Source organism: Festucalex cinctus, chromosome 3, assembly GCF_051991245.1.
Source record: "Festucalex cinctus isolate MCC-2025b chromosome 3, RoL_Fcin_1.0, whole genome shotgun sequence".
Classification (NCBI taxonomy): domain Eukaryota; kingdom Metazoa; phylum Chordata; class Actinopteri; order Syngnathiformes; family Syngnathidae; genus Festucalex; species Festucalex cinctus.
This window is the reverse complement of record NC_135413.1, coordinates 6401820-6418930: the sequence shown is the minus strand read 5'-3', so window position 1 is coordinate 6418930 and position 17111 is coordinate 6401820. Positions and strand designations below refer to the sequence as shown.

The 17111-nt window shown below is 42.3% G+C and overlaps 1 protein-coding gene across 1 annotated transcript in view; it reads left to right on the top strand.

Moving 5' to 3' along the window:
- cdh13 (cadherin 13, H-cadherin (heart)) overlaps positions 1-17111 on the top strand; it is a 511818-nt gene that overhangs the window by 409536 nt on the left and 85171 nt on the right. The window contains exon 9 of the mRNA XM_077515574.1: positions 8004-8144. Coding sequence (XP_077371700.1) covers positions 8004-8144 — 141 coding nt within the window. The remainder of the gene's footprint in view (positions 1-8003; positions 8145-17111) is intronic.

Below are 17111 nucleotides of genomic sequence, written 5' to 3'. Positions count from 1 at the left end.
CATTTAAATAAGTTCAGTAAAAGTGTCGACAACTTACAGGAGAAAAAATATTTTAAAAATGTTTGATTTGGTATGCTGCAAAACAGGCCATTACAACTATTCGAACTTCAAATTATGATAGTCCAATGTTAATGTTGTCATTCTTCAGGAGCTCTTGATTTCTCTGCTGTCAAGCTCAAGCTTCACGTTCTGACTCTTCCTACAGACATTTTAATGACTAAGTCAAATTGGTCTCATCAGCTGGCTCAAAAACGTCAGGAATTAGGGCTGCACAAAATTGGAAAATCATGCAATACGCGATTTTTCTGAATATAGCAATAGATATTGCAATATTTAATATGGATCTAAAGAAATGACGGATGATGATTTTATTATCTAATGAACAAATTATATTTCTCATGCAGTAAAATGTATTCAGAGTTATTTAATTGTAATGACTTCAATAATGTTCAACTAGTGGATGGTGGTGCACATTTTAGCAAGTGGCTGACTGGTCAAATTCAGATAAAAGCATAAAATTCCATATGAAACTTATTGCATGTCTGTTATATGCATATTGCATGGGCCAATAGCGCGATATCAATATTTTTTCCACTCCACTTCTTCATCTTCTGCTTCTCGTGGTGTTTTTGACACTTCTGTTGTGGTGTCATCAGGTGCATTCTGGGTCCTTTGTCATCTTTGTTGCCTGGTAATAAAAACAAAACCCAAGGTTAGCGCTCAGATTTTTAATTGTCTATCTGTTGTTATGGAAAAATGACAAGATCAACCATGTTTCTCACATTAGTAAAACAATTATTTTGGGCAAACATGTTTATTTCAACAGCTGCTAGTCATGGTGTATGGTTGTCTTGTAACCAAAATGAATTCAATTCTTACGTCAATAACTATGGCATTGGACTGCCAAACACAGTGCTCTTATGTATTCAATGTTTTCTGTTATTCACGATATACCTTTAGTGGTACCAGGCACTAATTACTAAAGAAAAATGGATGGTCTAACATTTTCTTTTCTACTTCTTATACAACGCCACTCATGATGGCATGCATTGTTTAAGATTGTAATGATAGTAGCACGATCAAAAGAGGACAAAACTATAGGATTTACTGACTTAAATACAGTACAGTATTTTGTAGGGGTGTGAATTGCCTAGTACCTGACGATTCGATTCGTATCACGATTCACAGGTCACGATTCGATTCGATACCGATTAATCCCGATACGAATGGTCACGATTCGATACGATTAATCCCGATACGAATTTATAAGTCGATTGTTGCGATTTTTTTCCATTCAAATTTAGAAAATATTATCAGTAAATTTGTACATGTACACTGTAAGATTTGTATGAATATATTTATCTAAAACTTGAGGCTTATAACCGTGAGCCACTGTACACAAACAGTTTGCAATCTGTTTCACATTTGAACAGCATTAAAATAAAAATATTAAGGCTTAATGTGCCGTTCATATAACATTCTTCCATGCTCAAGGTGTGAATCCTAAAAAAAAAAAAAAAAAAAAAAAAAAAAAAAAAAAAAAAAAAATTCGAGAATCGCGCGATGTAGTATCGCGATATATCGCCGAATCGATTTTTTTTAACACCCCTAGTATTTTGTAACTTACCATAATGAAAACGTAAGTAGCAGGTTAGCCTCTTCTCTTCTTTTTTTTCTTCTATTTTATGCCGTCATCCAACATCACCATGAGCTCTAAAACTTGTTTTCCCTCCTTCTTCCGCTAAGCAGGAAAGCAGTTCGGAGCTGATTCATCCCGTAACATAACAAAACTTCTATTAAGTAAATAAAAGTCAGCAGAAATACAGACAAAAAGTCAAACAGGAAAGGACCGAGTGCTTGTTTAAAAATAAAAAATAAAAAATCGAAGAAGCGCCCATGATGCAACGCGGCGTGACGACACGTTGTCAAAGTTCTGCCTGATTGGATATTAAACAGCCAATCAGGATTTGCTTTCCTGTCCGACTCCTGATTGGTTAAGAATTGTGGCACAAATATCACGCCTCGACCCTTGCATCGCAAGCGTAAATCAAAGTTTCGTACGTGTTGAGGAGAGACGAAGCAAGCGTGCGCGAGGACTGTTTTGTACGCACGAAACACATTTTGTATGTACGAAACACATTTTTGGTACGTACGAAACACATTTTGTATGAACGAAACACATTTTTGGTACGTACGAAACACATTTTGTACGTACGAAACACATTTTGTTACGCACGGAATTGTGGCACAAATCTAACGCCATAAAACACTGCAGTGCATATTGTAACAGAATCAACTGCCTGTCCTTTGCTCTCTCCTCTCAACATTCTTGTCAGGAAAGTGAAGAGATTCTTGTGGATGCAATCCTCTCACTTCAGATTTAATTCCTCCTCAACATAGGCTGTTATTGTCAAGTTAATACTCAAACTCAAGAAGAAAGGTTGTATTGCACTGAGGAAAATGCTGTCTATTCTTACATTCAATAAATTAAGGAGTCATATTAATAATATAGTTTTCAATTCTGTTTTTTCTATAGTACACTTGGTATAAGTGAAAACATCCAGACAACTATTATAAGCACATTTGTGTTTGTGTCTAGTTTCAAGATAAAACATTACTGTTTTATACAATGTGATGCTTGAGAAATGATGTACTGTATTTATAGGTCAAACGACCTCAGGCTATTATCATTGGTAGTGTTTTGAATAATCTAGTCTCGGATGCGCTTGCTGGATAATAGAGAAGGATTTTTTATTTTTTTTACTGGCTATTCAGATGACTGCATCAGCACTTTCTGCAGAGCAGGATGTTTCTTCGCTGGATTAGAATGTTGACATTTTTGATGTAATGGATTCCAATGTATAGTTGGAGACTACATATCATTTTTTTATTGCCGTTTTTACAGTGAATGTTTTTTTTTAACTAGTGTTGTGGGGCCGTAATTCAGGCTGCATATTGGAAAACCGATGAGTCTGTGCCATTTATGAAATACAGTCTGTTCAGGGCGGAGATGGTATGAATTGGATGGTTGGTGAGTCTTATTGATTGTCACTAGCAATGTGTCATTGTGGCATATATATATATATATATATATATATATATATATATATATATATATATATATATATATATATATATATATATATATATATATATATATATATGCGGCACAGTGGATGTCCATCTGACCAGTTCTGAGGACTCCGGTTCGAGTCCAGGCTTCGGCCTTCCTGGGTGGAGTTTGCATGTTCTCCCCGTGCCTGTGTGGCTTTTCTCCGGGTACTCTGGTTTCCTCCCACATTCCAAAGACATGCATGGCAGGTTAATTGAACACTTTGATTGTCCCTTGGTGTGATTGTGAGTGTGGATGGTTATTCATCTGTGTGTGCCCTGGATGGAAAATGGGTGTATAATAATAATAATAGTAATAATAATGATAATAATAATAATAATAATAATAATAATAATAATAATAATAATAATAATAATAATAATAATAACTATTATTATTATTATTATTATTATTATTATTATTATTATTATTATTATTATTGTAATATAAAAAAAATCCGCGTACGTCCGCTGACGCTGGAGATGCTTGTCTATGTTGCTTATGTTTGCTTTAACCCATTTTGGCCGGGAGCGAATTGCCACGGGATCGTAAAAACTTTGACCACATGAAATCGGCCATTTTCCAAAAGTGTTCCTTGTTCTTAACCATAACCTTAAACTTCAAACATGTGTAAGAAAACCAAACGAACATTAACATTCATCAGTCCTTTGAGCTTTTTCATTGCAGAATGCGAGCGCGTTCTTATTTTTCTTTTGTTTATCTGCGATAATTATTTTTCTTGTTACAAAACCTTGTTTCTAAAACTCAAAAACACGTCTTCAAAATGCGTTTATTACAAAACATGCATACTCGCGGCAGGGGATGCAAATTTTTTCGGGGGTAACTACTTTGACACAACATTGAGAGGGCGGTTGTGTCATTTGTTTTGTTGACCATTTATCTGACCAACGGGTTAGCTCTGTTTGTAAACACTGGACAGGCACGCGCACACACGCATGCACGCGCACACACACACTGGCGTGTAAAGCATCAGTAAAAAACTGTTGCGGACCGAAAACCCGCGGTTCATAAAGGGTATATTGTCCCGCATTATGCACATTATAATCAAATTATATAAAATATATTGCCAATGCTAAGAAACGTGCAGTACTTAATTCTATCATGGCCAACATTGCCATAACTACTGCTCTATTTCCTCCTCAAAATCACCTGCTTCCACTTGAACTCTCTGAAAAACATACTTTTGTACACTTTCAATTATGAGAGTATTGTTGTATAACTTTAGTTTATAGTTCTACACATTTAAATACATGTTTAAAGATTGATTTCATTTCAGAAAACTGCCCAAGTCTAAACTGCACACCGTTTCTCACCTTAATTCGCTCGGTGCTCCCGACAGACCTCGATTCCATCTCCTCCGTGTGTGATTTGCCGAGACTGCATATTTCTTCCAACACTATTCACGTGTTACGCACTCGTGAAAGGCTTGTCGAAGGACGACTTACGATTCACCACCGCTTTCGTGCAGAAAGTGTGAATATTGGTTTGTACGGTCATTTAATTTAATTTGCCGTGATTCCATCCATCCATTTTCCAAATCGTTTACCCTCATGAGGGTCCCAGCTTTTAGGTGGCAAACATTTTGCATTCTGCTGTCAATGTCATCACATTCACTAGCATACATATCTATGTTTGCTAGCGTGCCTCCGGGTGGCGGAGTGGTACCGCCTTCGGTGCGAGCGGCGTGGGTTCCCCTCCCCGCCCGGGAGACCATGTTTGTGTGCGTGCGTGTGCGCGTGTTTGCGTGGGTGAGTGAAAAACACAAAACAAATAAATAAATAAATAATTCTAATATGTTCGCTTAGCGTCTAAAACGGGATGTGAAGTGTTGCTTTCTTCGTGAGTTTAGCTTCAACATGAGGGCTTTCGTCTACCGCCCGTGGAGCTATTTCTGGCGAAATAAACCAAAACTGAAGTCAAAAATGCATTTTAAAAATGTATTTGTTGCGGGAAAGTTGCAGTGTTTGGACTAAGTTGCGATTTTGCGGGATTTTCTTAAGCTTCTCTACAACGACACACTATTTGCGGATAATAATTAATTTTTTGTTACTAATTAATTTGTTGTTACCAGTTAGGTGGAATTGGACAATTTCCCACGGCACACCAGACAGTATCCCATGGCACCCAGTATGCCGCGGCACAGTGGTTGCGAAACACTGATTTAATGTCTTCATTCTTTTCCTTTTAACTGGACAATACAAGACATAACTGACCAATAACCACAAAATTATTTTCAGATCATCCAATCATGACCATTGAATTGTCCTGTATTAACTTAAGAAAAGCAGACAGTGCAGTTTAAAATAGAGATAGACCGATAATCGGCCGGGCCGATAATCGGGGCCGATATTTGACATATTGGTACATATCGGTATCGGTCTGTTTTATTAATCTGACGGCCGATATGAGCGATCCATTTAAAACTCCGTCTTTTCGCTTCGAATGCAGCCCAGAGCGTCTCTGTCTGTTATGGAGTCCAACTCCAGCAACGTAACGCCCATAGCAGCATTTGATTGGTTAGCCGTGCAAGAGCCAGAACCAATCAGTAGTGTATGCCGTGTATCACAGTAGCCGGTCACACACGCACCCACAACGCGAGACACATGCTTCGAAGGTAAGTTAAAAGAGAAGAGACTCCGCTGAACTTTTCACCATGATAAGCTAAACACATTGAATTATGTTGTGTATTAAATGCACTATATGAATGGAGCTGCATTGCCTTGCATTGAATCCCCGCTAGCTAACAGTGGTGTGTTCAGCTTAGCATGGAGGCTAACACCCAGTAGCTAATTCGCTACTTGAACTACTCGGGGAGGGAATCACACACATTTTCACTTAATTAAGTAAATAATGTTTGTTAGAAAGGTTCCAAATATTAACAGTTGTCATTATTATATTGTCTAGTTCCATGTTAAGAGTAGAGTAATGTCATTATATTTACATTATATTATATTATTATTATTATATTTATATTTCTCGTGACGCACACATTGCATTCTGGGTCACGTCCACTACTTGTTGCATAGCGGTTATTATGCAGTTAGATGCCACAGTGACACTAAATAGCGTTTAGTTACTTTATATTGTGTTTATTTGTCGCACTGGTTTGCCATTGTGTGCCTTAAGCTTCGACGTCGATTTGATTGACAGCTCGTTGTGCACCTCGTTAAAGTCCGCTCCGTAACAAATTAAGTGTCTCAAACACCGTTTAACTACACGAACGTGTTCACTTCCATATGTTTGGCATTAGTAGAGAAGTGCACTAAAGTATAGTGTGCTTATTTGCTCGTTTTGTCTCTCTTTTCACGTCATGTCTGCCGTCAGTTGGGACATTATCCTCTCAATGGATGCCACTAATATGTAACATCTACGGCCGTACACGGCTGCAATTAATGTTCAGTGATGTAATTTCGTTACGTGCATCATACTTTGAATAATGAGCTCATGTTTGGTGTGTTGTATAACTTTCTCGTGTGTTAGTAACTATTCATGTGGACAGCTAAGATAGTGCTTGTTAATGTGAATTAGCAATGTTGCAGCCCAGTTATTATTTAGACAAGTACATCTGTGCCATTAAGTGATACAGTACAGTACAGTAGTGAGAGAATAGTGTGCCCATATACACACACGTGTCTATAAGTGTAAAACACATTAAACAGCAGAAACTGGCAGCGGTCCACCGCAACAATGTCTGTTTAACCAAGTTATTCTTACTATTATTATAACCAAGTTATTTTACTCTACCTTTTTCTGCGTTGATTGGGGCATCCTAAGTGGCAGTAAACTACATGATGAAGTGTCTTTTGACAGTTCTCTTGTAGAGAGGAGTAGCATGATATTGCTGTTCTCGATTTAAGATCCTCAGCTTATCAAAACTGTCTATATGGTAACAATAACAATAATCATAATAAGGTCAACAAGAACTGTATGGTGTTCAGGGATGAATAGTTTTTCTCATGGAATTTTTTTATTTTTTTTGCTGTAGTAATAAGTAATGCCACAGCTGATGCACATTTTGAATGACAGGGTTCCTCCTATTACTTCAAAATATAAAAATATAACATTTATAGAATAAAACTACAAGTATCCCAAATGCTATAAAAGGTAATGTCACATTGGCCCCACATTTAACTCCCCCCGCCACCAACGTCTTATTGCAGATAGAAGGATGTAAAATGAAAAGTGCAGTGTGAGAATCCATTGTAAAGAACTGTTAGGGTTTGCATTATTCAAAAATTTGGTGCCAACATTTTAACTTTTACTGCAAATGAATATCGGCTTCAAATATCGGTTATCTGCCTCCTTGACTACCGATAATCGGAATCGGTATCGGCCCTGAAAAAAGCATATCGGTCTATCTCTAGTTTAAAATACTTCCTTATCCTGATTTTTGTGCCGATGCAAGTCTCAATTCGCTTGTTTGGTAATTTGGCTCATCTTTCTGCGCCATACTGGGCGTTTCAGTGTACCAAATGTGTTTCTTTAGACATGCACCTGATAATTTTGTGGTTGAAAGTGGTCAAAATTTTACACCTGCTGGAACTAGGTCTAACTATTGGCACAGGAAATGGAACACAATTTTGTTGAATTTGATCACAATGGATGGAGATTCTGAGCTCTGTGGACATGAGTGGTGGATTTGCACTGGGCATTAAAATGAATCCCATAATTTTAAGGTTTATGCCTGGGCCACCGCACCAGTGAGTGGTTAAGAATTGAAAGTCCTATCTAATGCAGTAAAACATCTTGAACAGATGAACTCAATATTTCGGTATACTGTACTATATTCTAATACTGTATGTCAATCTTCAGCTGCCTGATCCGAACCTGCATCCAACAGTCCTAATGTATGTCACTCTTTGTTTTCCAGACACTGCCAACCACAACATATGAGCTTGAGATTATTGCCAAGGACATGGCAGGAAGTGAGGTGGGACTGACAGGAACAGCCACCGCAACCATTACCATTACAGACAAGAACGACCATGCCCCTGAGTTCACACATCCGCTGGTGAGAAAGACTAAGCCGCCACCACCACACGCACTTTTTTTTTTTTTTTCCCCAGAGATCGTTCTTTTGAACCCGTTATGGTGTAGATCAGGGGTGTCCAAACTTTTTCATTTGAGGGCCAATACAGAAAATCAGATGGACGCAAGGGCCACATAATGTTATGAAGAGAAATTGTGTTTAGTCCTAAAAATTGTACAAATAATTTATTTGTGCTTTTGCATATTTAGAAAAATGATACAGTATATAAACCATTTTATTTGTAATATGGCAGTAGGGTTATTATAGTTTGGGAATTTTTCATTTTACTTAGTTTTTATTAGTTTTCAGAGTGGTTCTGTTAGTTTTTATTAGATTAGTTCTTTAAAAAATGCTTAGTTTTAGTTTAGTTTGTTAGTTTCAGTATTAGTTAAAAAAAAATTATTACTTGTGCGCAATATTTCATAAACACCACGACGTCATCTGAAGGTGTTTTTCTATTGGCTGCTGCTAGATGACATCACTTCTGTGTGACATACTTTCAAACATCATTATTCCAGTTTATATCCAAATAAATCTACTTAAAACTCTAAAATCATCCCCAAAGGCTCATGCATTAAATTAATTACCAAAAACGAAACGGACGTTTGCTATAATTATAGTTTTAGTTAGTTTTGTAAACATAAAATGTAGTTTCAGTTAGTTTTTGTTTTGTAAAAAGCATTGACGTTATTTTAATTCGGTAACAATATTGTTTTTTTAATTTTAGTTTTTTTTTATTAGTTTTCGTTAACTAAAACTAAAACCCTTCTTACTTTGACCATCTCCAAAGATTTTTGTTTTTTTATTTTATTTGAACTTTTTAGCCTAAAATGGACAGCGGGCCACTACTGGCCCCCGGGCCGTAGTTTGGACACCTCTGGTGTAGATGCTCCACAAAAAGTTTGGGAGTTGTTTATTAACTGCTAAAAGGAGGTCTGATTATGGAGCAGGTTGCCACTGCATAAAAGGCATCTCAACGACCTGATAAAAAAGATTGAAACATATTGTGGTTGTTGACTATTTATTCTGCATCACTAGACAGCTGCTGGGTCCAGTAGAACAGTACTGCAATTGACTAAGTAATCAATATGAATATGTCTCTTTCAGTGATTGGAAGGTAAAAAAATATCATAGAACTCAAGTTAGGTTAGTGAACTTTAGTTCAAGAAGACTACTGTGCTGTCACGCAGAAAATTTTTTATGATGTTAAATCATCTATACTACATTTTGCAGCCACAGAGTAACTTCCTACACAATTACAGGCTTATTTACACCCACTCAAAGGCATATATGGAATACCTTGACCTTCTTCTTTAGAGGATAAAAAAAAAAAAAAAAAAAAAAAAAAAACTAAATAAAGGCTGAAGGTAAGGCCAACAAGAATCACAGAGTCTGCAAATAATGTATTTGACAAATAGGAAGACATCTTATTAATTGGGTGATATGGGTGCACGGGCAAGATAAGGGAATCATGAGCAAGAGTGGGAGTAAGCGTGCTCTCAGTCAATGGTGTTTTGTTTAGTCAGCAGTGCCTTAAGGCATTTGCAAAACAGACTAATTCTGCCTGACGGTCATAATCTTAAATAGATACCGTTTTTTCTTTTTTTTCTTTTTAAGCTCACAATCAATGCTCATGTTTGCTCCTAATGATGGATGTGTCAATAGCTGCTGCGTGCTGCTGCCTGCGCCCCAAGGTGCAGTTGTAGCACTGATGTTGTGAGGTTGTTAATGGAAACACCCTCAGATGCAATCTGTTTTTGAGACTTATCACACTTTGCCCAAACCGAACCTCCCTTGAAGCCCTCCCATGATGCATTGGGGTGTCAGGGGCGCTTGTAAGGAGCAAAGCTGAGATGTGAAATGTTACAGCTCAGAGGGCTTAGTAGGGCCGTTCAGAGTGCACCATGTCCATGTCCTAGTTAATGTTCTCATTTCTCACTAGCAAGAGAGCCGGTTAACAGCATCGAGAAATGGGCCTTTTAAAAAGCAAGTGTTTGAAGGCGCTATATAGATCCCTATATAAATCTTTCCGCAATTCCCAATGGTTTTCAAGCCGCCATGAATTATAAATGACTTCTCAACTGACCACCAACATAGTGTGAGTTTATTTGCAAGTGTATATCTGTGCAGGATTTGTGTCACCATCCAAGCTTTAACTGTATAAATTATTCATCACCTCAATTCAGTATTGACTTCAAAGAATCCATTCTTTCAGATGAATTCTTTGTCGCACGCATTTACATTGCAGGTTTTATTGACCAAATATTAGCTAAAATCAAAAATATGCTTCAGCTTATAGTTTACGCCAAAGTAGCAAGAATGTTCCCCTAGTGCCATGTTTAGTGCTTACCTGATTGTATGGTTTTCTGTGTTGAATTTTTGCTCACAATAAACCAGTAGGTAGTTCAATTTTAGCTGAGACTGTTACCACACCAGTCGGCACGGTGGACAACTGGTTAGCACGTCCGGCTCCCAGTACTGAGGATTCTGGTTTGAGCCCAGGCTCCAGCCTTCCTGGGTGGAGTTTGCATGTTCTCCCCGTGCCCGCGTGGGTCTTCTCCTGATACTCTGGTCTCCTCCCACATTCCAAAGACATGCATGGCAGGTTAATTGTGCGCTCCGAATTGTCCCGAGGTGTGCTTGTGAGTGTGGATGGTTGTTCGTCTCTGTGTGCCCTGTGATTGGCTGGCAACCAGTCCAGGGTGTACCCCGCTAACTGGGATAGGCTCCAGCACCCCCCGCGACCCTTGTGAGGAGCAAGCGGTTCAGAAAATGGATGGATGGATGTTACCACACCAGATTCTTACTCACCCAATCAGAGTGATCAAATGTCGTGACAGGCTGACGCCTATTTAACGTGTCGAATCTGCAGAAAACGCCCACCAGATGTATATGTAACAGGATCCGATGTTACCGACGCCCGGACACTCTCCGACTTCTGACGCCGGTGTATGTAATTGGTGTATCGCGACATTTGGATAGCTGTTTTTTGTTGTTGTTGTTGCTGTTTGTTTGTTTTTTTTCAATATTATTCAGACCAACACCGTTGTGAGTCCTCTACTCTTGAGTAGTCACTGGAACTGATTCCAAGTACTGATACGATTAATACTTTTGATCCATAAAATTCCCCTGCACAAATAAAAAATAAAAAAAAATAAAAAAAATTAAAAAAAAATACAGATAATTTTAAGGAAAGATCTATAAATCCCCTGCAATTTGCTGGCAACCAGTTCAGGGTGTACCGCCAGAAGCCGGCTGGGATAGGCTCCAGCGCCCCCGCGACCCTTGTGAGGAATAACCCCGGGTTTTCACCGGATGCGGTTGCGGTGCGGTTGCGGTGCGGTCCGGCGACGCAAGCAATTAGATTCCATTCATTCGAATGGTGCAGTTTACACTGCTTGCGGGTGCGTTGCGTGTCGACTGCGTCTCAGCTGCGGCGTGCCGCAGCCCTTCCGCAAGGATAGACCTATTTTCTATTTTTGCCGGACGCCGCAGCGGTAGGCCTCCGGCCAATGGCAAGCTAGCACAAAACACATCGAGCAGGACAGGAAGACCGACGCAGTTTCACAAATTTCCGGTTACCTCTCAGAATAAAACACTCGCCAGCTCCTATTTCGCAAGCTTTTCAGCAAAACGTGACGTGGGCGTCGCCGGGCCATGTGCTCATTCACGGTTTAGACACCAGCGAACATGGACGAGGAGAGGTTTATATTGGAGGTGGAAAACCACAAAATAATATATGACACGGCACATCCTTTTTATAAGGACTGTAATGTATTGTGAGTTTGATGTTCGCGATTGCTTGTTGTGCCCATCTCGCTTGCCGTACTGAGCGGCAGCCGGACGCGGAAGACAGAAATAAAGAGTGGACCTGCACTGACCCGACTCTCGTTATTAATATACTTTACAAGGACAACCAAAAAAAGGATGCTGCATGTTATCTCATAGCAGAAGAAGAAGAAAAGGTTAAATCAAAAGAAGTCCACCTCTCGTTGTGAAATGCCACATGATCGCGCGCGCGCGGTCCCGCGAGACACGTTGGGAAGTGGGCGGCGACGGAGCTGCCGGACCGCAGCTGTGCGCAGCTGGATTGACAAAAAAATTGACCCGTCCGGAGCACGCAGTCAAGACGCACCGCACCGCAACCGCATCCGGTGAAAACCCGGGGTAAGCGGTTAAGAAAATGGATGGATGCATCTATAAATCCCGAGATAGCATTTTTTTTTCTTAAATTAATGAAAACAATGTCAATTTTCTCTTCTTCTAATTTCTAGTTCCCAATAGTAAAACAGCCACAAAAGGGGCGGCCATTATTGGTACTGGCCATCGTCGTGACTCGTGAGCGTCAATACATTAAAATAAGGCTGGTATCGGAAATATGGATACCTGGTATCAGTACTCGCCTATCCCTATTTCTAACCTTCACGCCTTTACCTCTCATACCCAATATATATTTTTTCTTGTTTTATTGTCTGTTCTTCCACATATATATGGATTTGACATATTGTTTTCCCCCACTTGCTCGATTTGAACGTGTCAGCTCTCAGTTAATTCCACACAATGTCCCACTAGGTCTGTTTCCCTGAGCTCCCCATAATAAGATGGTGATGGACCTTATCCCTCCTGTCACTCAACCTTAATAGCAACCAGACAGATTTTTCCCTCACTCTTTCTCATACCTCTTTCTACCCACAACACCCCAAAATGGTCTCCTCTATGATGACCTGACAATATGCTTTCCCTGCAATCCATCTGTCCCATGGATAAAGACGTTAGCAGTGATGGATGTAGCAACCATGTATGGGGCAGCAGGATGCTGTCAGCGCAGGTCTTTCTTTGGGAATGGCTAACGGCTTTCACGGATTAGTGTGGGGAGTGTGTGATTGCTTCAGTACACACATTGCTGTCGCTCTGTGATGTGGGGGCACAGTTGACCAGAAATCATCTTAAAAAAAAAGAGCCAATAGGAAAGGATTTGTGGCCTGTATGTCATTCAAGGTGAGTTGTAGAAAGCACGACATGTATTTTCGTGTGTGTGTGCATGCATATTATGCCAGGACTATTTATTTTAGAGTACTCCTGTCTTTCTGCCACTCAAGATTGGTTGAAGTTGTGGTTTCAGGGCACTAATAGGGATGGAGCAGAAATCAGGTTCTGTCCTGGTATTCATAGCCCATAGGGCTGATTTGTTCTGTATATACATATGCTTTTAAGCTTTGAATGACAAATGTGGAGCAAATACTTCTGAAAAAAACACCACATGAGATGCAACATGTACTGTTGTATGCTGTTATTCAATGCAAAACATCAGCTTTAAAAATCACTTAGCTGTGTAGTGTAGCTTTTTTTATACTTGTTTTATTCTGACTTGAACTTGTTATGAAGGCTGTCATGTCAAATCTGTTTTGCCAAAAGTCACATTCATCGAAAAGCTTTTTATCTAATACAATATAGGAGTTCTGTCTCTCTCAATCTCCTTCAATCATGTTTAAATGGGGAAAAAAAAACTGAGGGATACTTGGCAGATAAATTGCCGTGCCTCCACAGGTTACATGCACGCAGGCTTTCTGAGATTTATTTCAGAGGTTTTTGTGCCACCGGCATGAATGGTGTCTTTGTCAGAATGCCCCTAAAAGCAACTATTTTGCAAAGTCTTGACTTTGAAATTGCTGATTGTGTCAGGCTTTGAAAGTTTGAAAGGTTAGATAAACGTGTACGTCAAAACGCAACAATTTAAAAATCCCTCCTCTGAGTTTATCAAAGTAAAAAGTAGAAAAAGAATTTCCTTGCGGTCTATAAAACTGAATTACACGACTTGACATCTTCATATATATGCCTCAACTTTGAACTTCCCACGTTCACCAATCAAAGCCCACTTAAATATAATTGATGAATAATCAAATGGTATGGATGGAACATTACTCCATATGCTCTGCACAGTGCAATACATCCTTATGGATCTTTGAATTGAATTGTTCTTGTTGCTGATTTAGCAGTGTATTGAAGAGTTCTTTTGCTGTTGTTGCAGTGTATCTCCGTTTACACTCAGGTGAGTTAAAAAAAACAAATACAGGGAGTCGTCGAGTTACGTCATTTCGACTTTACAGCGCCTGTGCCTCGTCTGTAGCACCTTCTTGTTGTTACGTCGCGGGTATGGGTGGACCCAAAAACGGAGGAAACAGGCGGGAAGACAGACTGGAAAGATGATGTAAGGAACTTTATTAACTATGACGGGGAAGGACTGGACGAGACGGAAGGGGAGTAGACTTGGCTGGACGTGGACACAGATCATGGCGGAGACTTGGTGTGGCGTGATGCAGAGACTTGGCGTGGCGTGAGGCAGAGACTAGGCGTGGTTGACTTTGAAGACTTGGCGTGGCTGACTTTGAAGACTTGGCGTGGCTGACTTTGAAGACTTGGCGTGGCTGACTTTGAAGACTTGGCGTGGCAGACTTGGCGTGGCAGACTTGGCGTGGAAGACTTGGCGTGGAAGACTTGGCGGGGAAGACTTGGCGGGGAAGACTTGGCGGGGAAGACTTGGCGTAGAAGACTTGGCGTAGAAGACTTGGCGTAGAAGACTTAGAAGACTTGGCATGGAAGACTTAGAAGACTTGGCATGGAAGACTTAGACTTGGCGTGGAAGACTTGGTAGACTTTGGCGTGGAAGACTTGGTAGACTTTGCAATAACAGACTTGGTAGACTTGGCAATAAAGACACCACTGTGACTAGACATGCAGACATTCAAACAGCAAACCTCAAACATCAGACAATGCTCCCACACCCGCGTGAGACAAACACCACTCCCTTATACCAACACTAATGACAATAACAGGACACACCTGGGAGACACAGCAGGGAGGGGGAACCAATCAGCAATACACACCAGGAAGGGAAGACACAAGCAGGTGGACAAGGTTAACCATAACGAGACTGGGGAAGAAGACAGGAACACCAGACAACCAACACTCACCCAAATAAAACAAAAACCCAACCAAACTGAAACGTGACATTACCCCCCCCCCCACCAAGGGACGGCTCCCAGACGTCCCTAAAACAAAAACAAGCCAAAACGGGGAGGGCGGGGACGGGAACGGGAGCTAAACTCTGCCCCTAATCAGGGTACGAATACGAGTCTACCAAGGGGCGAAACACTGCCTTACAAAACTCCATGAAATCTGGATCGGGGGGCGGCCCAGGAGGCGGCATTATTGCGGGCTCAAGGGGCGAAAACAGGGGTGGCGCCGCCAAGGGCCGGTTCCCGCGGTGGGCCCTTCTCTTGCGCCGCCTGGCGCTGGGTCCCGGGTCGGCCGCCATTACCGCGCTGCCCGGGGCGGACCCCAAGACCGGAGACTTTGGCTGGGGCAGAGACGAGGAAGCTGGGGACTTTGGCTGGGGCAGAGACGAGGAATTGGGGACTTTGGCTGGGGCAGAGACGAGGAAGCGGCACAGGCGAAGCGGCCAGGGGCTGCGGCGGCAGCGGCACAGGCGAAGCGGCCAGGGGCTGCGGCGGCAGCGGCACAGGCAAAACGGCCAGGGGCTGCGGCGGCAGCGGCAGAGGCGAAGCGGCCAGGGGCTGCGGCAGCGGCACAGGCGAAGCGGCCAGGGGCTGCGGCGGCAGTGGCACAGGCGTTGCGGCCAGGGGCTGCGGCGGCAGCAGCACAGGCGAAGCGGCCAGGGGCTGCGGCGGCAGCGGCACAGGCGAAGCGGCCAGGGGCTGCAGCGGCAGTGGCACAGGCGTGGCATTCATGGGCTGCCGAGGTGCCGGGACGAGGGCCTGGAGCCGGCGGGGCGCCGGAACGGAGTCCTGAGGCCGGCGCGGAGCCGGAACGGGGTCCTGAGGCCGGCGCGGAGCCGGAACGGGGACTTGAATCCGGCGCGGAGCCGGAACGGGGACTTGAATCCGGCGCGGAGCCAGAACGGGGACTTGAATCCGGCGCGGAGCCGGAACGGGGACTTGGAACCTCCGCTGGGTCCGGGTTGGTGGGAGCATTCTGTTACGTCGGGGGTATGGGTAGACCCAAAAACGGAGGAAACAGGCGGGAAGACAGACTGGAAAGATGATGTAAGGAACTTTATTAACTATGACGGGGAAGGACTGGACGAGACGGAAGGGGAGTAAGCTGGACTGGACGTGGACAACACAGATCATGGCGGAGACTTGGTGTGGCGTGATGCAGAGACTTGGCGTGGCGTGATGCAGAGACTTGGCGTGGCGTGATGCAAAGACTTGGCGTGGCGTGACGCAGAGACTTGGCGTGGCGAGATGCAGAGACTTGGCGTGGCGTGAGGCAGAGACTTGGCGTGGCGTGAGGCAGAGACTAGGCGTGGCTGACTTTGAAGACTTGGCGTGGCTGACTTTGAAGACTTGGCGTGGCTGACTTTGAAGACTTGGCGTGGCTGACTTTGAAGACTAGGCGTGGCTGACTTTGAAGACTTGGCGTGGCAGACTTTGAAGACTTGGCGTGGCAGACTTGGCATGGAAGACTTGGCGTGGAAGACTTGGCGTAGAAGACTTGGCGTAGAAGACTTGGCGTAGAAGACTTGGCGTAGAAGACTTAGAAGACTTGGCGTAGAAGACTTAGAAGACTTGGCGTAGAAGACTTAGCGTAGAAGACTTAGCGTAGAAGACTTGGCGTAGAAGACTTGGCGGGGAAGACTTGGCGTAGAAGACTTGGCGTAGAAGACTTGGCGTGGAAGACTTGGCGAAGAAGACTTAGAAGACTTGGCGTGGAAGACTTAGACTTGGCGTGGAAGACTTAGACTTGGCGTGGAAGACTTAGACTTGGCGTGGAAGACTTGGTAGACTTTGGCGTGGAAGACTTGGTAGACTTTGCAATAACAGACTTGGTAGACTTGGCAATAAAGACACCACTATGACTAGACATGCAGACATTCAAACAGCACACCTCAAACATCAGACAATGCTCCCACACCCGCGTGAGACAAAC